Source organism: Somniosus microcephalus, chromosome 7, assembly GCF_052327205.1.
Source record: "Somniosus microcephalus isolate GS21.2 chromosome 7, FLI_Smic_1.0, whole genome shotgun sequence".
Classification (NCBI taxonomy): Eukaryota; Metazoa; Chordata; class Chondrichthyes; order Squaliformes; family Somniosidae; genus Somniosus; species Somniosus microcephalus.
In genome coordinates, this window is record NC_140993.1 from 6,008,841 (window position 1) to 6,035,899 (window position 27,059).

The 27,059-nt window shown below is 51.9% G+C and overlaps 1 protein-coding gene and 1 long non-coding RNA gene across 2 annotated transcripts in view; one reads left to right on the forward strand and one right to left on the reverse strand.

Moving 5' to 3' along the window:
* Positions 1-26,255, reverse strand: part of agap3 (ArfGAP with GTPase domain, ankyrin repeat and PH domain 3) — a 737,224-nt gene extending 710,969 nt beyond the window's left edge. Inside the window, exon 1 of the mRNA XM_085992170.1 lies at positions 24,904-26,255. Within this exon, the coding sequence (XP_085848296.1) occupies positions 24,904-26,245 (1,342 nt within the window). The 5' untranslated portion in view covers positions 26,246-26,255. The remainder of the gene's footprint in view (positions 1-24,903) is intronic.
* The window catches only part of LOC147114474 (uncharacterized), a 449,870-nt gene that overhangs the window by 48,493 nt on the left and 374,318 nt on the right, over positions 1-27,059 (forward strand). The window lies entirely within an intron of this gene.

A 27,059-nucleotide genomic window follows, 5' to 3' on the forward strand; every position in this document is an offset into this window, starting at 1 on the left:
CTGATTAAAACCCGCACAAGACAAATGAAATAGATTTCTTTCTGAAAATAATAATTTTCGGATACTTTTTTTTAAACATTTTGTTCACAGGATGTGGGCGTCGCTGGCGAGGCCAGCATTTATTGCCCATCCCTCATTGCCCTTGAGAAGGTGGTGGTGAGCCGCCTTCTTGAACCGCTGCAGTCCGTGTGGTGAAGGTGCTCCCACAGTGCTGTTAGGGAGGGAGTTCCAGGATTTTGACCCAGCAACGATGAAGGATCGGTCGATATATTTCCAAGTCAGGATGGTGTGTAACTTGGAGGGGAACTTGGAGGTGGTGGAGTTCCCATGCGCCTGCTGCCCTTGTCCTTCTAGGTGGAAGAGGTCGCGGGTTTGGGAGGTGCAGTCGACCACGGTGCGCCAGAGGTGGAGGGAGTGAATGTTTAAGGTAATGGATGAGGTACCAATCAAGCGGCCTGCTTTGTCCTATAGTAGCTGAGTAATTTGAGACATGACGTGAGGTGAATGCAGCGAGCTCGGGAGGAACAGGTGACTTTGGACCAAAGCTCTCCACCACTGGGGGTTTTCCTCGCCTCATGTCTGGGTCTGTTGGAGACTCATTGATAGAGATTGATCGCTGTGATTGGTCAACAACTCCATTATCACCGGATCATGCGACTACCAGGATGGTAGAGGGTGAACTATATGGACCCTGGTCTTTCGTCATCCAGCGATTCCAATGTTCACGAACTGTAACCCTGCTTTTGGGGACCTTCACTCGCAATGCCCCACAGGCACCAACGTTCAAGTCATGATTTGTTTGTACACCTACAACCAAGGCCATGAAAGCTCCAAGTAAAAATTCACAGCAATGTCCTGTAATCTACATTACCAGACCCCCCCCCCCCCCACGCAGCTTGAAACCAATATCACCCCACGAGCCACACTACCACAGATACAGTGAGAGTGAAGTTGATATTTGCCTCTACCTGCCCTCCCACAGTTTTCAGTTGCTTTAATGTTGCGCTCGGACAGGTTTAGTGCCACCAGAATGCCAAACTAAACTTGCGGCTGCCAGCTTTTGGCAATGTGGTAAATTTACTTTGGTGTTGCCAAGTGCTGGAGCCCAGTGTATCAGGAACCGGCGGGACAGGTTCAAATCTTCACTGGGGGATTTCAAACCTGTCCAGAGAAACGAGGCTGATCTCGCCACAGGGGGGAATTTAGACTCTTCTCAGCTCCAAACCCCGCACTGAGCACGGAAATTGCTGCAGCTTCAACAGTGATTTCACCCCCTAAGGGTACAATCTGTCCAAACAAAACAAAACTTCAAAAACTACTGCCTCAATTTAAGAACAGAACAAGTTAGAGCAGCACAGAATCCACACAAGTCAGACCCATACAAGTAGCACAAAGGAAACAGCACAGCCCAGATTGGCAGATAGCACTGCGATAGACCTGCATTTAAACACCTTGAACAAGCACTTCACAGAGAGGAGGAGGCAAAGGTCACCAAATGCTTCATCAAGGAACTAGGTTTTAAGGAGCCTCTAAACCTGTTGAAACCTGGCAAGACAGAGGGGTCAAGGGGAAAAGTGCAGGGTCAAGATGGAGAAGAGAGAGGGGGAAGATGCTGAAGAGGTCAGAAGTAGGAGAGGGGAGCACATACAGTGGCACATAGGGCTAGAGGAGGCTGCAGAGATAGGAAGTGTGAGGTAGTGGAGGAGTCTGTAAGTGAGGTCAACAACTTGCATTTATATAGCGCCTTTAATGTAGTAAAATGCCTTGAGACGTTTTACTATGTTAAAGGCGCAATATAAATGCAAGTTGTTGTTGTAAAACATCCCAAGGTGCTTCACAGGAGCGGAAATCAAACAAAGTTTGACACCGAGCCACGAGATATTAGGACAGGTGGCCAAAAGCTTGGTCAAAGAGATAGGTTCAAAGGAGCGTCTTAAAGGAGGAGAGAGGCGGCGAGGTTTAGGGAGGGAATTCCAGAGCTCAGGGCCGAGGCAGCTGAAGGCACGCAGATGCTCAAGAGGCCAGAATTGGAGGCGCGCAAAGCTCTTGGAGAATTGTAGGGCTGGAGGAGGTTACAGAGCAAGGAAGGGGCGAGGCCATGGAGGAATTTGAAAAGATGATTGAGAATTTTTCAATCGAAGCATTGCCGGACATGGAGTCAGTGTAGGTCAGCGAGCTCGGGGGTAATGAGTGAACGGATCTTGTTGCGAATTAGGACACGGGGCAGCAGAGTTTTGGCTGAGCTGAAGTTTAGGGAGGGTGAGAGATGAGAGGCAGGTCGGGAGAGCGTTGGAATAGTCGAGTCTGGAGGTAACAAAGGCCCGGATGAGGGTTTCGGCAGATGAGCTGAGGCAGGGACAGAGACGGGCAATGTCATGGAGGTGGAAGTAGGCGGTCTTGGTAATGGAGAAGATATGGGGTCGGAAGGTCAGCTCAGGGTCCAAGAGGACGCCAAGATTGCGAACAGTCCGGTTCAGCCTCAGTCACTGACCATGGAGAGAGATGGAGTCGGTGGCTCGGGAACAGAGCTTGTGGTGGGGATCAAAGACTATGGCTTCGGCCTTCCATATATTTAATTGGAGGAAATTTCTGCTCAACCATATCGGACAAGCAGCGTGATAAATCAGAGGCAGTGCTGGGGTCGGGAGAGGACAAGGGTTTTATGATTGTTAATGCTATTCAAACACCATTTATGAGTGTTTGAACACCTTATGATATACTCCGTTCACTTTATAACTATTGGCCTGGGAAAGAATTCAATGGAATGAAATGAACCCAATCCCAATGAAACAGACTGAACACAGCCAAGTCAAATATAGCATTGCTGAGTTGGGGAGAGATTTACTGCGCTCTCGCAAACCGGCATGATTCAGCTCGACTTGTGCCAGAGAGAACAGCACCAAAGTCAAGTCTGAATCGCGAGGAGGCTTGGCTGGTCTACTCTTTAGACTGACTCCCCCGCCTTGCACCGGTGCACACAGAGCCTCACCACAGCCAGCTCAGCTGAAATCTAGGCTCCTTCTCTAGGACCTCTCTCTGTTTCTAAAACGTTTTGAAGAGAGAGAAGCGTATTCCATGTGGTTACATTCTGTTGTAAATCTGTACGGAAAGCAGATTTATAACTAGTCGGCAAAGGCTGCGGTTAACTGCAGTGAACATTGCAATAAACCAGGCAGGACATTAACACAGGCCTGGCACGGGACAAGGTTCTCCAAAACTACAGGTGCTTTTATATTAAAGATACATCTAAAAAAGATGGGCAATATTAACCCAGAGTCCCAGCACTGGAATATACAACAGAAAACGGACCACAAGTTTGCTTGCTTTAAGTTGAGGGATGTGATTTTCCTTCGTGTCGCCCTTCCTTCCTCAGTGGCTCTTTTGACAGATTTCAGACCCTCCAGAAATAGCAGCAAGCCGCTGGTGGTAATTAATCCCACTGTGGGTCGACCACTGGCAGAAAGACGCTCGCTCTCTGCCACATACAACACTTCAAACATAGTTACGTCTATGGACAGAGGCTTGTACTCGCTGGAGATTAGAAGAATGAGAGGGGATCTCATTGAAACATATAAAATTCTAACAGGACTAGACAGACTAGATGCAGGAAGGATGTTTCCGATGGCGGGGAGTCCAGAACCAGGGGTCACAGTCTAAGGATAAGGGGTAAGCCATTTAGGACAGAGATGAGGAGGAATTTCTTCACCCAGAGAGTGGTGAACCTGTGGAATTCTCTACCACAGAAGGCAGTGGAGGCCAATTCATTAAATATATTCAAGAAGGAGTTGGATATATTTCTTAAGGCTAAAGGGATCAAGGGGTATGGGGAGAAAGCAGGGACCGGGTACTGAATTTGGATGATCAACCATGATCTCATTAAATGGCGGAGCAGGCTCGAGGGGCCGAATGGCCTACTCCTGCTCCTATCTTCTATGAACACTGTTTCTGTGTAATGAATTTCAGGGAGGTAATTAATTAAAGAGAATCCAGCTCCTATATTCAGTGGATTTGTAGGATTCTCTCTATTCTTGCCATCAATCACTCCTGGGTATCTCTCCACTCTGGTTATTGGATGCACTGGGTTTAAGCAGGGTTCAAATGTTTTATTATTTGCTATAGGCCAATGGTGGCAAGGCAGTATTTACTCCACATCTCTCGGGCCCCGAGGGCAGTAGAGTCAACACACAGTGTGGGGCTGGAGTCACGTGTAGCCCAGGCTAGGCAGGGGCGGCAAGTTCCCTTCCCTCCAGGACATCAGTGACCCAGTTGGGTTTTTACGACATTCCGGCAGTTTATTATGGTGAGTTTTCCTGGCGCCAGCCCATGGATTGCCAGATTTATTCAATTCAGTTTCTCAACCTGCCCTGGTAGGATTTGTACTCACGGCCCCTGGGATTCGAGTCCAGGACCAGGACCATGAGTACATTATAAAGTGCACAGTATTAAAAGTATTCTCGTCACTTTCAACTTTGCCGCCCTTGGTTTTAAAAGTCCATCGCATCCCCTCCCAGCAGACTCACGACACTCAGCTGTCACAGCAGATGGGGTTTATATAACCGTCAGGATCAATCATTCCATCAGCAGGGCACTCCCTCAGTGTATCAGAGCACAGACAGAGTGACATTAATCACAGGCAGGTTACTGGAAGTAACAGCTACAGTTACAGAATTACAGCCAATGCAAATTAGACACACGGTCATTCGTTATTACATTCACACCTCTAAACCCAGTGTCTGAGTGACATTGGCTCCCTCCGACCATTCTGTTCTATCATTACTGCCTCTATACTTTTGCCGCACTGTTGGAGGGGCAGTACTGAGGAAGCACTGCATTGTCGGAGGGGCAGTACTGAGGGAGCGCCGCACTGTCGGAGGGGCAGTACTGAGGGAGCGCCGCACTGTCGGAGGGGCAGTACTGAGGGAGCGCCGCACTGTGGGAGGGGCAGTACTGAGGGAGCGCCGCACTGTCGGAGGGGTAGTACTGAGGGAGCGCCGCACTGTCGGAGGGGCAGTACTGAGTGAGTGCCGCACTGTGGCAGGGGCAGTACTGAGGTAGCGCCGCACTGTCGGAGGGGCAGTACTGAGTGAGTGCCGCACTGTGGCAGGGGCAGTACTGAGGGAGCGCCGCACTGTCGGAGGGGCAGTACTGAGGGAGCGCCGCACTGTTGGAGGGGCAGTACTGAGGGAGCGCCGCACTGTCGGAGGGGCAGTACTGAGGGAGCGCCGCACTGTCGGAGGGGCAGTACTGAGCGAGTGCCGCACTGTGGCAGGGGCAGTACTGAGGGAGCGCCGCACTGTCGGAGGGGCAGTACTGAGGGAGCGCCGCACTGTCGGAGGGGCAGTACTGAGGGAGTGCTGCACTGTCGGAGGGGCAGTACTGAGGGAGCGCCGCACTGTCGGAGGGGCAGTACTGAGGGAGTGCCGCACTGTCGGAGGGGCAGTACTGAGGGAGCGCCGCACTGTCGGAGGGGCAGTACTGAGGGAGAGCCGCACTGTCGGAGGGCAGTACTGAGGGAGCGCCGCACTGTCAGAGGGGCAGTACTGAGGGAGCTCTGCACTGTCGGAGGGGTAGTACTGAGGGAGCGCCGCACTGTCGGAGGGGCAGTACTGAGGGAGCGCCGCACTGTCGGAGGGCGGTACTGAGGGAGCGCCGCACTGTCGGAGGGGCAGTACTGAGGGAGCGCCGCACTGTCGGAGAGGCAGTACTGAGGGAGCGCCGCTCTGTCGGAGGGGCAGTACTGAGGGAGCGCCGCACTGTCGGAGGGGCAGTACTGAGGGAGCGCCCCACTGTCGGAGGGGCAGTACTGAGGGAGCGCCGCACTGTCAGAGGAGCAGTACTGAGGGAGCGGCGCACTGTCGGAGGGGCAGTACTGAGGGAGCGCTGCACTGTTGGAGGGTCAGTACTGAGGGAGTGCTGCACTGTCGGAGGGGCAGTACTGAGGGAGCGCTGCACTGCCGGAGGGGCAGTACTGAGGGAGCGCCGCACTGTCGGAGGGTCAGTACTGAGGGAGTGCTGCACTGTCGGAGGGGCAGTACTGAGGGAGCGCTGCACTGCCGGAGGGGCAGTACTGAGGGAGCGCTGCACTGCCGGAGGGACAGTACTGAGGGAGCGCCGCACTGTCGGAGGGGCAGTACTGAGGGAGCGCCGCACTGTCGGAGGGGCAGTACTGAGGGAGCGCTGCACTGTCGTAAGTGCCTGCTTTCGGATGAGACATTAAACCGAAGAGAAGGGGGAAGAGCACCACTGGGACTCTGTGAAAGGGAAGCACTGCTCAAGAGTCCACAACAGAGAGGAGAGGAGATCCATGAAAGGACAGGCCCCAGAGTGACGATCGACAGGCCCCAGAGTGACGATCGACAGGCCCCAGAGTGACGATCGACAGGCCCCAGAGTGACGATCGACAGGCCCCAGAGCGACGATCGACAGGCCCCAGAGCGACGATCGACAGGCCCCAGAGTGACGATCGACAGGCCCCAGAGTGACGATCGACAGGCCCCAGAGTGACGATCGACAGGCCCCAGAGTGACGATTGACAGGCCCCAGAGTGACGATCGACAGGCCCCAGAGTGACGATGGACAGGCCCCAGAGTGACGATGGACAGGCCCCAGAGTGACGATGGACAGGCCCCAGAGTGACGATGGACAGGCCCCAGAGTGACGATGGACAGGCCCCAGAGTGACGATGGACAGGCCCCAGAGTGACGATGGACAGGCCCCAGAGTGACGATCGACAGGCCCCAGAGTGACGATCGACAGGCCCCAGAGTGACGATCGACAGGCCCCAGAGTGACGATCGACAGGCCCCAGAGTGACGATCGACAGGCCCCAGAGTGACGATCGACAGGCCCCAGAGTGACGATCGACAGGCCCCAGAGTGACGATCGACAGGCCCCAGAGTGACGATCGACAGTACAGTCCACCACAATCAGTGCCACAATCAGACAACACATTCAAACCCCAGCCTTACACAAGTGTATATCCAGTCCCCAGAGCTCCTCACATCGATGACCACCTCGGGCACTTCACGGGGGACGGGGTGGCTTCAAGCAAGAAGTTAAGGAATTTAAGGAGGGGCTTCACACATCAATAGTATTCAGGGCAAATGGAAAACAGGCAAATGGTGATGGTTTAATAGAATCAAACCCAGAGCATGTGAGATCCCTGAGTACAACAACTATAGAAAGAACAGATTAATAATTCATCAGAGATTGAGATACAAATGGCTGCATTGTCATAGCGGCGAGCAGTCAGTCAGTTAAACTGTGGCTGGCTTTTCAAACCCCATCTGTTTACATTCCACAGAGGAACACAGCAGCAGCAAGGTCACTTCTTCCAGTTTAAGGACAGACGGAAGAACACACTTCACAATTCACACCCGCCCAGCACTCCCTGCGAGAACCTTAATCACAACCCAACACCAGCTTCAACACTCGGAGCTTTTTATAGTCACACTCCTCACGTCACAGAAATAGTTTCTTCAGATCTGAATGAAAGGCTTTTGAGAGTGATCAATGGTGTTACACATAAATAAAAGCAGAGCTTGCAAGGATACAGGCCAGCACTACACATAGATGCACTCAGGCACATGCACAGGTGTACAATCGCACACACTCACACTGACACTGACACTGACACTCACACTGACACTCACACTCACACTGACACTGACACTCACACTCACACTCACAGACACTCACACTGACACTCACACTCACACTGACACTGACACTCACACTGACACTCACACTGACACTCACACTCACACTGACACTCACACTGACACTCACACTGACACTCACACTGACACTCACACTCACACTCACAGACACTCACACTGACACTCACACTCACACTGACACTGACACTCACACTGACACTCACACTGACACTCACACTGACACTCACACTCACACTCACACTGACACTCACACTGACACTCACACTGACACTCACACTCACACTCACAGACACTCACACTGACACTCACACTCACACTGACACTGACACTCACACACACACTCACACTGACACTGACACTCACACTGACACTGACACTGACACTGACACTCACACTGACACTGACACTGACACGCACACTGACACTGAAACTCACACTGACACTCACACTGACACTCACACTGACACACACACTCACACTGACACTGACACTGACACTCACACTGACACTCACACTGACACTGACACGCACGCTGACACTCACACTGACACTGACACTGACACTGACACGCACGCTGACACTCACACTGACACTGACACTGACACTCACACTGACACTGACACTGACACGCACGCTGACACTCACACTGACACTGACACTCACACTGACACTGACACTGACACGCACGCTGACACTCACACTGACACTGACACTCACACTCACACTGACACGCACGCTGACACTCACACTGACACTGACACTGACACGCACGCTGACACTCACACTGACACTCACACTGACACTGACAGTCACACTGACACTGACACTGACACTCACACTGACACTGACAGTCACACTCACACTGACACTGACACTCACACTGACAGTCACACTCACACTGACACTGACACTGACACTCACACTGACACTGACAGTCACACTCACACTGACACTGACACTGACACTCACACTGACACTGACAGTCACACTCACACTGACACTGACACTCACACTGACAGTCACACTCACACTGACACTGACACTCACACTGACACTGACAGTCACACTGACACTGACACTGACACTCACACTGACACTGACACGCACGCTGACACTGACACTCACACTGACACTGACACTCACACTGACACTCACGCTGACACTCACACTGACACTGACACTGACACTCACACTGACACTGACACTCACGCTGACACTCACACTGACACGCACACTGACACTGACACTCACACTGACACTGACACTCACACTCACATTGACACTGACACGCACGCTGACACTCACACTGACACTGACACTGACACTGACACACACACTCACACTGACACTGACACTCACACTGACACTGACACTCACACTGACACTCACGCTGACACTCACGCTGACACTCACACTGACACGCACACTGACACTGACACTCACACTGACACTGACACTCACACTGACACTGACACTCACGCTGACACTCACGCTGACACTCACACTGACACTGACACTCACACTGACACTGACACTCACACTGACACTCACACTGACTCTGACACTCACACTGACACTCACACTGACACTCACACTGACACTGACTCACGCTGACACTCACACTGACACTGACACTCACACTGACACTCACACTCACACTGACACTCACACTGACACTCACAGACACGCACACTGACGCTGACACTGACACTCACACTGACACTCACACTGACACTCACACTGACACTGACACTCACACTGACACTCACACTGACACTCACACTGACACTGACACTCACACTGACACGCACACTGACACTCACACACACACTCACTCTGACACTCACACACACACTCTGACACTCACACTGACACTCACACTGACACTGACACTCACACTCACACTGACACACTGACACTCACACTGACACTGACACTCACACTGACACTCACACTGACACTCACACTGACACTGACACTGACACTCACACTGACACGCACACTGACACTGACACTCACACTGACACGCACACTGACACTCACACTGACACTCACACTGACACTGACTCACGCTGACACTCACACTGACACTGACACTCACACTGACACTCACACTCACACTGACACTCACACTGACACTCACAGACACGCACACTGACGCTGACACTGACACTCACACTGACACTCACACTGACACTGACACTCACACTGACACTGACACTCACACTGACACGCACACTGACACTCACACACACACTCACTCTGACACTCACACACACACTCTGACACTCACACTGACACTCACACTGACACTCACACTCACACTGACACACTGACACTCACACTGACACTGACACTCACACTGACACTCACACTGACACTCACACTGACACTGACACTGACACGCACACTGACACGCACACTGACACTGACACTCACACTGACACGCACACTGACACTCACACTGACACTCACACTGACACTCACACTGACACTCACACTGACACTGACACTGACTCACGCTGACACTCACACTGACACTGACACTCACACTGACACTCACACTGACACACTGACACTCACACTCACACTGACACTCACAGACACGCACACTGACGCTGACACTGACACTCACACTGACACTCACACTGACACTGACACTGACACTGACACTCACACTGACACGCACACTGACACTCACACACACACTCACTCTGACACTCACACACACACTCTGACACTCACACTGACACTGACACTCACACTGACACACTGACACTCACACTGACACTCACACTGACACTCACACTGACACTGACACTCACACTGACACTGACACTCACACTGACACACACGCTGACACTGACACTCACACTGACACGCACACTGACACTGACACTCACACTGACACGCACACTGACACTCACACTGACACTCACACTGACACTCACACTGACACTGACTCACGCTGACACTCACACTGACACTGACACTCACACTGACACTCACACTCACACTGACACTCACACTGACACTCACACTGACACTCACACTCACAGACACGCACACTGACGCTGACACTCACACTGACACTCACACTGACACTGACACTGACACTCACACTGACACTCACACTGACACTCACACACACACTCACTCTGACACTCACATACACACTCTGACACTCACACTGACACTCACACTGACACAGACACAGACACTCACACTGACACACTGACACTCACACTGACACTGACACTCACACTGACACTCACACTGACACTGACACTCACACTGACACTGACACTCACGCTGACACACACGCTGACACTGACACTCACACTGACACGCACACTGACACTCACACTGACACGCACACTGACACTCACACTGACACTGACACTCACTGACACTGACACTCACACTGACACTGACACTCACACTGACACTCACACTGACACTGACACTCACACTGACACTCACACTGACACTCACGCTGACACTGACACTCACACACACACTCACTCTGACACTCACACTGACACTGACACTCACACACACACACACTGACACTCACTCAGACACTCACACACACTCACACTGACACGCACACTGACACTCACACTGACACTGACTGACACTCACTGACACTGACACTCACACTGACACTCACACTGACACTCACACTGACACTCACGCTGACACTGACACTCACACACACACTCACTCTGACACTCACACTGACACTGACACTCACACACACACACACTGACACTCACTCACACTCACACACACTCACTCTGACACTCACACTGACACTGACACTCACACTGACACTCACACTGACACTGACACTCACACTGACACTCACACACACACTCACACTCACACTCACACTGACACTCACACTGACACTCACACTGACACACACACACACTCACTCTGACACTCACACTGACACTCACACTGACACTGACACTCACACTGACACTCACACACACACTGACACTCACACTGACACTCACACTGACACTCACACTGACACTCACACTGACACTGACACTCACACTGACACTCACACTGACACTCACACTGACACTCACACTGACACTGACACTCACACTGACAGACACTCACACTGACACGCACACTGACACTCACACTGACACTCACACTGACACTCACACTGACACTGACACTCACACTCACACACACACTCACTCACTCTGACACTCACACTGACACTGACACTCACACACACACTCACACTGACACTCACACTGACACTCACACACACACACTGACACTCAGACACTCACACACACACTCACACTGACACTCACACTGACACTCACACACACTCACACTCACACTGACACTCACACACACATTCACACTGACACTCACACTGACACTCACACTGACACTCACACACACACTCACTCTGACACTCACGCTGACACTGACACTCACACTGACACTCACTCTGACACTCACACTGACACTGACACTCACACACTCACACTGACACTCACACTGACACTCACACTGACACTCACACTCACAGACACTCACACTGACACTCACACTGACACTCACACTGACAGACACTCACACTCACACTGACACGCACACTGACACTGACACTGACACTCACACTGACACTGACACACACACACACTCACTCTGACACTCACACTGACACTGACACTCACACACACACTCACACTGACACTCACACTGACACTCACACACACACACTGACACTCACACTGACACTCACACACACACTCACACTGACTCACACTGACACTCACACTGACACACACACTGACACTGACACTCACACATACATTCACACTGACACTCACACTGACACTCACACTGACACTCACACACACACTCACTCTGACACTCACGCTGACACTGACACTCACACTGACACTCACTCTGACACTCACACTGACACTGACACTCACACTCACTCACACTGACACTCACACTGACACTCACACTGACACTCACACTGACACTGACACTCACACACACACTGACACTCACACTCACACTGACACTCACACTGACACTCACACTGACACTCACACTGACACTCACACTCACACTCACACTGACACACACGCTGACACTGACACTGACACTCACACTGACACGCACACTGACACTCACACTGACACGCACACTGACACTGACACTCACACTGACACTCACACCGACACTCACACTGACACTCACACTGACACGCACACTGACACTCACACTGACACTCACACTGACACTCACACTGACATTCACACCGACACTGACACTCACACTGACACGCACACTGACACTCACACTGACACTCACACTCACACTGACACTCACGCTGACACTCACCCTGACACTGACACTCACACTGACACTGACACTCACACACACTCTCACTCTGACACTCACACTGACACTCACACTGACACTCACGCTGACACTGACACTCACACTGACACTCACACTGACACTCACACTGACACTCACACACACACTCACACTAACACTGACACTCACACTGACACACACACACACTCACTCTGACACTCACACTGACACTCACACTGACACTCACACTGACACTCACACTCACACTGACACTCACACACACACTGACACTGACACTCACACTGACACTCACACACACACTCACTCTGACACTCACACTGACACTCACACTGACACTCACACACACACTCACTCTGACACTCACACTGACACTCACACTTGCACTGACACTCACACTGACACTCACACTGACACTGACACTCACACTGACACTCACACACACACTCACACTGACACTCACACTGACACTCACACTGACACTCACACTCACACTGACACTCACACTGACACTCACACTGACAGACACTCACACTGACACTCACACTGACACTCACACTGACACTGACACTCACACTGACACTCACACTCACTGACACTGACACACACACACTCACTCTGACACTCACACTGACACTGACACACACACTCACACTGACACTCACACTGACACTCACACACACACTCACACTGACACTCACACTGACACTCACACACACATTCACACTGACACTCACACTGACACTCACACACACACTCACTCTGACACTCACGCTGACACTGACACTGACACTCACACTGACACTCACTCTGACACTCACACTGACACTCACACTGACACTCACACTGACACTCACACTGACACACACACTGACACTCACACTGACACTCACACTCACACTGACACTGACACTCACACTGACACTCACACTCACACTCACACTGACACTGACACACACACTGACACTCACACTGACACTCACACTGACATTCACACTGACACTCACACTGACACTGACACTCACACTGACACTCACACTGACACTCACACTGACACTGACACTCACACTGACACTCACACTGACACTCACACTGACACTGACACTGACACTCACACTGACACGCACACTGACACTGACACTCACACTGACACGCACACTGACACTCACACTGACACTGACTCACGCTGACACTCACACTGACACTGACACTCACACTGACACTCACACTCACACTGACACTCACACTGACACTCACAGACACGCACACTGACGCTGACACTGACACTCACACTGACACTCACACTGACACTGACACTCACACTGACACTGACACTCACACTGACACGCACACTGACACTCACACACACACTCACTCTGACACTCACACACACACTCTGACACTCACACTGACACTCACACTGACACTCACACTCACACTGACACACTGACACTCACACTGACACTGACACTCACACTGACACTCACACTGACACTCACACTGACACTGACACTGACACGCACACTGACACGCACACTGACACTGACACTCACACTGACACGCACACTGACACTCACACTGACACTCACACTGACACTCACACTGACACTCACACTGACACTGACACTGACTCACGCTGACACTCACACTGACACTGACACTCACACTGACACTCACACTGACACACTGACACTCACACTCACACTGACACTCACAGACACGCACACTGACGCTGACACTGACACTCACACTGACACTCACACTGACACTGACACTGACACTCACACTGACACGCACACTGACACTCACACACACACTCACTCTGACACTCACACACACACTCTGACACTCACACTGACACTCACACTGACACTCACACTGACACACTGACACTCACACTGACACTCACACTGACACTCACACTGACACTGACACTCACACTGACACTGACACTCACACTGACACACACGCTGACACTGACACTCACACTGACACGCACACTGACACTGACACTCACACTGACACGCACACTGACACTCACACTGACACTCACACTGACACTCACACTGACACTGACTCACGCTGACACTCACACTGACACTGACACTCACACTGACACTCACACTCACACTGACACTCACACTGACACTCACACTGACACTCACACTCACAGACACGCACACTGACGCTGACACTCACACTGACACTCACACTGACACTGACACTGACACTCACACTGACACTCACACTGACACTCACACACACACTCACTCTGACACTCACATACACACTCTGACACTCACACTGACACTCACACTGACACAGACACAGACACTCACACTGACACACTGACACTCACACTGACACTGACACTCACACTGACACTCACACTGACACTGACACTCACACTGACACTGACACTCACGCTGACACACACGCTGACACTGACACTCACACTGACACGCACACTGACACTCACACTGACACGCACACTGACACTCACACTGACACTGACACTCACTGACACTGACACTCACACTGACACTGACACTCACACTGACACTCACACTGACACTGACACTCACACTGACACTCACACTGACACTCACGCTGACACTGACACTCACACACACACTCACTCTGACACTCACACTGACACTGACACTCACACACACACACACTGACACTCACTCAGACACTCACACACACTCACACTGACACGCACACTGACACTCACACTGACACTGACTGACACTCACTGACACTGACACTCACACTGACACTCACACTGACACTCACACTGACACTCACGCTGACACTGACACTCACACACACACTCACTCTGACACTCACACTGACACTGACACTCACACACACACACACTGACACTCACTCACACTCACACACACTCACTCTGACACTCACACTGACACTGACACTCACACTGACACTCACACTGACACTGACACTCACACTGACACTCACACACACACTCACACTCACACTCACACTGACACTCACACTGACACTCACACTGACACACACACACACTCACTCTGACACTCACACTGACACTCACACTGACACTGACACTCACACTGACACTCACACACACACTGACACTCACACTGACACTCACACTGACACTCACACTGACACTGACACTCACACTGACACTCACACTGACACTCACACTGACACTGACACTCACACTGACAGACACTCACACTGACACGCACACTGACACTCACACTGACACTCACACTGACACTCACACTGACACTGACACTCACACTCACACACACACTCACTCTGACACTCACACTGACACTGACACTCACACACACACTCACACTGACACTCACACTGACACTCACACACACACACTGACACTCAGACACTCACACACACACTCACACTGACACTCACACTGACACTCACACACACTCACACTCACACTGACACTCACACACACATTCACACTGACACTCACACTGACACTCACACTGACACTCACACACACACTCACTCTGACACTCACGCTGACACTGACACTCACACTGACACTCACTCTGACACTCACACTGACACTGACACTCACACACTCACACTGACACTCACACTGACACTCACACTGACACTCACACTCACAGACACTCACACTGACACTCACACTGACACTCACACTGACAGACACTCACACTCACACTGACACGCACACTGACACTGACACTCACACTGACACTCACACTGACACTGACACACACACACACTCACTCTGACACTCACACTGACACTGACACTCACACACACACTCACACTGACACTCACACTGACACTCACACACACACACTGACACTCACACTGACACTCACACACACACTCACACTGACTCACACTGACACTCACACTGACACACACACTGACACTGACACTCACACATACATTCACACTGACACTCACACTGACACTCACACTGACACTCACACACACACTCACTCTGACACTCACGCTGACACTGACACTCACACTGACACTCACTCTGACACTCACACTGACACTGACACTCACACTCACTCACACTGACACTCACACTGACACTCACACTGACACTCACACTGACACTGACACTCACACACACACTGACACTCACACTCACACTGACACTCACACTGACACTCACACTGACACTCACACTGACACTCACACTCACACTCACACTGACACACACGCTGACACTGACACTGACACTCACACTGACACGCACACTGACACTCACACTGACACGCACACTGACACTGACACTCACACTGACACTCACACCGACACTCACACTGACACTCACACTGACACGCACACTGACACTCACACTGACACTCACACTGACACTCACACTGACATTCACACCGACACTGACACTCACACTGACACGCACACTGACACTCACACTGACACTCACACTCACACTGACACTCACGCTGACACTCACCCTGACACTGACACTCACACTGACACTGACACTCACACACACTCTCACTCTGACACTCACACTGACACTCACACTGACACTCACGCTGACACTGACACTCACACTGACACTCACACTGACACTCACACTGACACTCACACACACACTCACACTAACACTGACACTCACACTGACACACACACACACTCACTCTGACACTCACACTGACACTCACACTGACACTCACACTGACACTCACACTCACACTGACACTCACACACACACTGACACTGACACTCACACTGACACTCACACACACACTCACTCTGACACTCACACTGACACTCACACTGACACTCACACACACACTCACTCTGACACTCACACTGACACTCACACTTGCACTGACACTCACACTGACACTGACACTCACACTGACACTCACACACACACTCACACTGACACTCACACTGACACTCACACTCACACTGACACTCACACTGACACTCACACTGACAGACACTCACACTGACACTCACACTGACACTCACACTGACACTGACACTCACACTGACACTCACACTCACTGACACTGACACACACACACTCACTCTGACACTCACACTGACACTGACACACACACTCACACTGACACTCACACTGACACTCACACACACACTCACACTGACACTCACACTGACACTCACACACACATTCACACTGACACTCACACTGACACTCACACACACACTCACTCTGACACTCACGCTGACACTGACACTGACACTCACACTGACACTCACTCTGACACTCACACTGACACTCACACTGACACTCACACTGACACTCACACTGACACACACACTGACACTCACACTGACACTGACACTCACACTCACACTGACACTGACACTCACACTGACACTCACACTCACACTCACACTGACACTGACACACACACTGACACTCACACTGACACTCACACTGACATTCACACTGACACTCACACTGACACTGACACTCACACTGACACTCACACTGACACTCACACTGACACTGACACTCACACTGACACTCACACTGACACTGACAGACACTCACACACACACTGACACTCACACTGACACTGACACTCACACTGACACTCACACACACACTGACACTCACACACACACTGACACTCACACTGACACTCACACTGACACTCACACTGACACTGACACACACACCGACACTCACGCTGACACTCACGCTGACACTCACGCTGACACTCACGCTGACACTCACACTGACACTGACACTCACGCTGACACTGACACTCACACTGACACTCACACGTACATGCACACTGACACTCACACTGACACGCACACTGACACTCACACTGACACTCACACTGACACTGACACTCACACTGACACTCACACTGACATTCACACTGACACTGACACTCACACTGACACGCACACACACACTCACACTGACACTCACGCTGACACTCACACTGACACTGACACTCACACTGACACTCACACTCACTCTGACACTCACGCTGACACTCACGCTGACACTCACGCTGACACTGACACTCACACTGACACTGACACTCACACTGACACTCACACTGACACTCACACTGACACTGACACTCACACACACACTCACACTAACACTCACACTCACACTGACACACACACACACTCACTCTGACACTCACACTGACACTCACACTCACACTGACACTCACACTGACACTGACACTCACACTGACACTCACACACACACTGACACTGACACTGACACTGACACTGACACTCACACACACACACTCACTCTGACACTCACACTGACACTCACACACGCACTCACTCTGACACTCACACTGACACTCACACTTGCACTGACACTCACACTGACACTGACACACTCACACTGACACTCACACTGGCACTCACACTGACACTCACACTCACACTGACACTCACACTGACACTCACACTGACACTGACACTCACACTGACAGACACTCACACTCACACTGACACTCACACTGACACTCACACTGACACTGACACTGACACTCACTGACACTCACACACACACTCACTCTGACACTCACACTGACACTGACACTCACACACACACTGACACTCACACTGACACTCACACACACACTCACACTGACACTCACACTGACACTCACACACACATTCACACTGACACTCACACTGACACTCACACTGACACTCACACACACACTCACGCTGACACTGACACTCACACTGACACTCACTCTGACACTCACACTGACACTGGCACTCACACACACACTGACACTCACACTGACACTGACACACACACACACTGACACTCACACTGACACTCACACTGACATTCACACTGACACTCACACTGACACTCACACTGACACTCACACTGACACTGACAGACACTCACACACACACTGACACTCACACTGACACTCACACTGACACTCACACACACACTGACACTCACACACACACTGACACTCACACTGACACTCACACTGACACTGACACACACACACACTGACACTGACACTCACACTGACACTCACGCTGACACTCACGCTGACACTCACGCTGACACTCACGCTGACACTCACACTGACACTCACACTCACACTGACACTCACGCTGACACTCACACTGACACGCACACTCACACTGACACTCACACTGACACTGACACTCACACTGACACTCACACTGACACTGACACTCACACTGACACTCACACTGACACTCACACACACACTCACTCTGACACTCACACTGACACTCACACTGACACTCACACACACACTCACTCTGACACTCACACTGACACTCACACTCGCACTGACACTCACACTGACACTCACACTGACACTGACACTCACACTGACACTCACACTGACACTCACAGACACTCACACTGACACTGACACGCACACTGACACTCACACTGACACTCACACTGACACTCACACTGACACTGACACTGACACTCACACTGACACTCACACTGACACTCACACTGACACTGACACTGACACTGACACTCACACTGACACTCACACTGACACTGACACTCACTCTGACACTCACTCTGACACTCACACTGACACTGACACTCACACACACACTCACACTGACACTCACACTGACACTCACACTGACACACACACACACACTGACACTCACACTGACACTCACACACACACTCACACTGACACTCACACTGACACTCACACTGACACTCACACACACACTGACACTGACTCTCACACACACATTCACACTGACACTCACACTGACACTGACACTCACACTGACACTCACACACACACTCACTCTGACACTCACGCTGACACTGACACTCACACTGACACTCACACTGACACTCACACTGACACTCACTCTGACACTCACACTGACACTGGCACTCACACACACACTGACACTCACACTGACACTGACACACACACACACTGACACTCACACTGACACTCACTGACATTCACACTGACACTCACACTGACACTCACACTGACACTCACACTGACACTGACAGACACTCACACACACACTGACACTCACACTGACACTCACACTGACACTCACACACACACTGACACTCACACACACACTGACACTCACACTGACACTCACACTGACACTGACACACACACACACTGACACTGACACTCACACTGACACTCACGCTGACACTCACGCTGACACTCACGCTGACACTCACACTGACACTCACACTGACACTCACACTCACACTGACACTCACGCTGACACTCACACTGACACGCACACTCACACTGACACTCACACTGACACTGACACTCACACTGACACTCACACTGACACTGACACTCACACTGACACTCACACTGACACTCACACACACACTCACTCTGACACTCACACTGACACTCACACTGACACTCACACACACACTCACTCTGACACTCACACTGACACTCACACTCGCACTGACACTCACACTGACACTCACACTGACACTGACACTCACACTGACACTCACACTGACACTCACAGACACTCACACTGACACTGACACGCACACTGACACTCACACTGACACTCACACTGACACTCACACTGACACTGACACTGACACTCACACTGACACTCACACTGACACTCACACTGACACTGACACTGACACTGACACTCACACTGACACTCACACTGACACTGACACTCACTCTGACACTCACTCTGACACTCACACTGACACTGACACTCACACACACACTCACACTGACACTCACACTGACACTCACACTGACACACACACACACACTGACACTCACACTGACACTCACACACACACTCACACTGACACTCACACTGACACTCACACTGACACTCACACACACACTGACACTGACTCTCACACACACATTCACACTGACACTCACACTGACACTGACACTCACACTGACACTCACACACACACTCACTCTGACACTCACGCTGACACTCACACTGACACTCACACTGACACTCACACTGACACTCACACTGACACTCACACACACAGACACTCACACTGACACTCACACTCACACTGACACTCACACTGACACTGACACTCACACTGACACTGACACTCACACACACACTGACACTCACACTGACACTCACACTGACACTCACACACACACTGACACTCACACTGACACTGACACTCACACTGACACTCACACTGACACTCACACTGACACTCACACTGACACTGACACTCACACTGACACTCACACTGACACTGACACTGACAGACACTCACACACACACTGACACTCACACTGACACTCACACACACACTGACACTCACACACACACTGACACTCACACTGACACTCACACTCACACTGACACTCACACTCACACTGACACACACACACACTGACACTGACACTGACACTCACGCTGACACTCACGCTGACACTCACGCTGACACTCACACTGACACTCACACTGACACTCACACTCACACTGACACTCACACGCACACGCACACTGACACTCACACTGACGCTCACGCTGACGCTCACACTGACACTCACACGCACGCTGACACTCACGCACACACACAAAAACCGAACTGGCCTGAGTCTAAAACAACAAAGCTTACATTTATAAAGCACCTTTAACATAGTATTATTCTATGACAGGTGCTTCATATGGGAGCTGGAGAAGTTTAGGGAGACGATTCCAGAGTATGGTGACCCAGGCAGTTAAAGGCACGGCCGCCAATGGTGGGGCAAAGGGAAGGGGTCCACAAGTGGCCGGGGTCAGAGGAACGGGGTGTGGGGCGGCAGGGGCTGTAGGGCTCCTGGAGGTTACAGAGGCAGGGCGGAGCGAGGCCAGGGTGGGATTGAAATACAAGGATAGAATTTTACATTTGATGTGTTGGGGGCGCGGAGCCAATGTTGGTGAGCGAGCACAGGAGTGATGGGCAAGTGGGGTCTGGTGCGGGGCGGGATACGGGCAGCAAAGTTACAGGCAGGACCACACACACACACATACCCACATAGCCTCAAGAGCGGGAGGAATATACACGTGTGTGTGATCTTTCCTGATCCTATTTCACAGAAGCTGGGTGACTGATTGATGTGTTGAATTAAACCTGTAATCCCAGTAAAGTCAGGGTTAGAATCACAGAATGTTGCCGCACAGGAGGTGACCATTCGGCCCATTGTGCCTGTGCCGGCTCTTTGGTAGAGCTCTCCAGTTAGTCCCACTCCCCCCTGCTCTTTCCCCATATCCCTGCAAACTTGTTCCCTTCAAGTATTTATCCAATTCCCTTTTGAAATTTACGATTGAATCTGCTTCCACCGCCCTTTCAGGCAGCGCGATCCAGATCACAACAACTCGCTGCGTAAAAATATTCTCATCTCCCCTCTGGTTCTTTTGCCAATTATCTTCAATCTGTGTCCTCTGGTTACGGTTCAGGTCGAGGGTCATCGTGAACTCTGTTTCTCTCTCCACAGATGCTGCCTGACCTGCTGAGGTGAATGGGGCAGGGAGGGTGCAGATTACACCAGGACCACCATTCCTTCTACCTGCTCCCATTCACATTTTCTTCCTCTCAACCTTCGCAGACTCTGTTCACTCACTAACATCGGTGCTTGTACCTAGGGAAAAGCAGCTTTGTGTCACTCCCCCAACCCCGGTGACGCAGTCTAAAGAGGGGGTGAAATGGAGCAGTGATATACGTCTGCTCACAGAAGTGCTCAGGTTCGATGCCTGGTCTGTGCTGAGTTAGAAATCTTAAACACAACAGCAACTTGCACTTAGACCCAGCACGGCAATTAGCCTCAGTGGTGGCCAGGACTGCTTTCTTCAAGCAGTGCCATGGAAGCTTTTACTTTCGCCTGAACAGGTAAACAGGACCTCATCCGAAAGACAGCACTCGCTCAGTATTGCACGGCAGTGTCAGCCTGGATTAAGAGCTCAGGTCTCTGGAGTGGGCTTGAATCCATGACCTTCAGACTTGGAGGCGAGAGAGAGTGCTACCCAGAGCCGCGTAACCGAGACACGCTCCCCCAGGACGGGGGGCCGGTAACTGTGACACACCCCCAGGAGGGGGGCCGGTAACCGAGAAACACTCCACCAGGAGAGGGGTCTGTAACCGTGACACTCCCCCAGGAGGGGGGTCTGTAACCGTGACACGTTCCAACTCTTGCCTTCACCCTTTGCCATCAAGGTATTTTATTTTTTACAAGTGCTGATGTAACCCAGGTCACACACAGACCTTCAGTGCTGCGAGGGTTAACAAGACAGTTTCAATGCTCCATTCTAACCCACCTGTCATTACGCCCCCACCCCCCCTGGGCTGATAACATTCCCACAGCGAGCCAGCTCCCCCGGATAGCTGCAGCAGCTTCATTCCAGGTAAACGCTGGTTAAAAAATCCACATTTCCTGAATTGCGAAAGTCTAGCGCCACAGACGCTGAATTCACCCAAATCCCACAACACAACACCTCCTTAAATTCCCACTGGTTAATGGCGCTGTGCCCGTCCACACCCCCAGTCAGGATCGCTGAGAGACGGTAGATTGAGTCGGTTGGTACTCAGCCACCCCACCTTCACAGAGTCAGTTGTAACTTGATTAATGGCATTCCACAACGCCCGATTACCTTCATTACACCGACCACAGTTACAGGATTCGCGCACTCACCCCAAACCAGCTCCACATGATAAACACGGCCTTTGTAAGATTCGATTCCTGAGCTTTATTGCAGTTCCTGCTGACGCACCATGTTGTGTGGAGCGCACTCGGCACACAGCTTACCTTCTGATGATGGTGATGGTACTTCACCGCTGCACTGATGCTGATGGCTCCCTGCAATAGATTCAGTGACAGTGATGGCGATGGGCTCCGGGGTCCTACACTGGACCCTATTCCCTCCCTCGATCGGTGAAGTCCAGCCATTGCTCTGTCTCTCGGACCTCAATCCGTCAGTTTTCCGGGACTCTTTGATCACACACGAATCCTTTTTGCGAAAGTGGGCAGTCAGAAACCTCCACCAGCTGCTCTCCTCAGAGTTTCCCTTTGGGGAGTGTGTAGCGTTCCCCGTCGGAGCCTCAGACGTGCTTGTAAGAGGCGGTTGTTGCACCAGCCAATTCTTACCTTGCTTGCGCAAGTTGGACGTCTCTGGATTTGCCGTGTCTGAGGGAGATGAGCTGCCGTTTACAGGCGGCTGCAGTCTGTGTGGAAAGGAGTCTCCGACACTCTGAGTCCTGACCCTGCAGCTCTCGGCCTCCTTTTTGCTCTCGGCCCCTCTCCTTACCCTGAAGCTCAAGCTTCTCCTCAGCGATTTGAGCGATATCTTGGAGTTTGGGGCCTTCTGATCGCTTGCTGCTTCTTTTGCACTCCCCACTTTCCCAGCGGAGCTAGCCCATCGGTGACTGGACCACAGATAGCCGGCTCGGAGGAAGCCCGTGCTGTCGGACCTGGTGACGGTGGTGGTCCGCTCAGCCACCGCACTGTCCAGTTGCTCGGTCCCACCATGTGAAGCAGGCTTCTTAATCTCAAGGAAACTCATACTGAGAGGTCTGCGTGGCTCCTTCTTCCCAGCGCGCAGGCTGCACGCTCTGCGCTGTACAGCGACTGGTGCTGCTTCACCATCCCACTCCGAATGTTCCCTTTCACTCAGCGGATCAGGATCAATCCCTCTCCTCCCACTTACAGCTGGCGGCGGGGACTGTGATCCCAGCTCTGGAAGTAATCCGATCCTGTTCTCCGAGATGCAGATGCTCATGGGTCGCCTCGGTCTGTCGCTGACGGACTTCAGCGGGGAATCACCCATCGCGCTTGACAGCTTCCCAGAGAAATCGACAGCGTCACAGGGGTTGGCCTCCTTCCGGAGGCGACCCGCCCGGCCCTCAATTAATCTCCTAAATTTAACCTGTAAGGCACCGGTGATATTTACCTGTTCAGGCACAGGAGGCGAGCGAGCAGGCTCAGCCTGTTCACCAGCTGGGTGGCAGCAGCGACACTTCTTTGCACCGCGATCAGCTTCAGCCTGCAATATCCTCTTGTGCTCCGGTTTGCCACGCTCCATCTCCAGCTCTCCGTCCGCGCCCTCAGAGTCGCCCGGCACACCATCTACCACACCGCCATAGCTCACCATGGGTTCACAATGAGCCTGGAGCTCAAAGCCATCTGCTGAGCGTGATCACTTCCCCCCGCCTGTCGACTGGAACACTGCGCCACCCGTGTCCCCTGCCTTGCGCTGGAAGCTGCTGCTGTTCGGGGAGAGCGCGGGCCCGTCAGGCAGCACCAGCATCTTTCACTCTCAGCCGTCTCATTGGGTGCTGTGGTCTCCCGGCTCAAAGGAAAACATTCCTCTCTGCTTGAGTCACCTCGAAAACTGGAGCCAAACCAACTTTTAAAAAATAACAATCCAGGCGGGGTGTGCGGAGGGAGTTTCTACCGAGCAGTAACTAGACACGGGTGCTGCTGGATGGGGTCTCCCACATTCTGGTTCAAAGTCGGAATGCCACCGCATGCAATGGTCTGTCCTCTCAGTTCAGCAGCATCCCAGCCATTGCACGCACACACAGAACCAAAGTTGCTCCATGTTTAAGTCTCGTCTCTCAGTCTAACAGACAGCGGTGTTGCTGTGAGGCCCTGGCTGCAAGCCTCTTGTTGTGGCTTGTACTCAGATCTGCGACAAGTCAGTTGCCTTCTGTCTCAGACCTGGACGTGATTAGTTGAGAAATGTTCTCACACACCGAGCCTGCATGCCTGTACCTTGTACTGTATCTGTCAGCTCAGAAAGAGGGAAAACGTGGAGTGGAGCCTGCTCACATGCAGCTGGCTCGCGACAACGGCAAACAGGACATTGTTAACGACTAAAGGCAGAGCAACCGAATCAGCAGAAGGAGGGAGCCTCGGGGACACGGGGCTGGCACAAGTGGACTGTGTGTAACTTTGCAGCATAA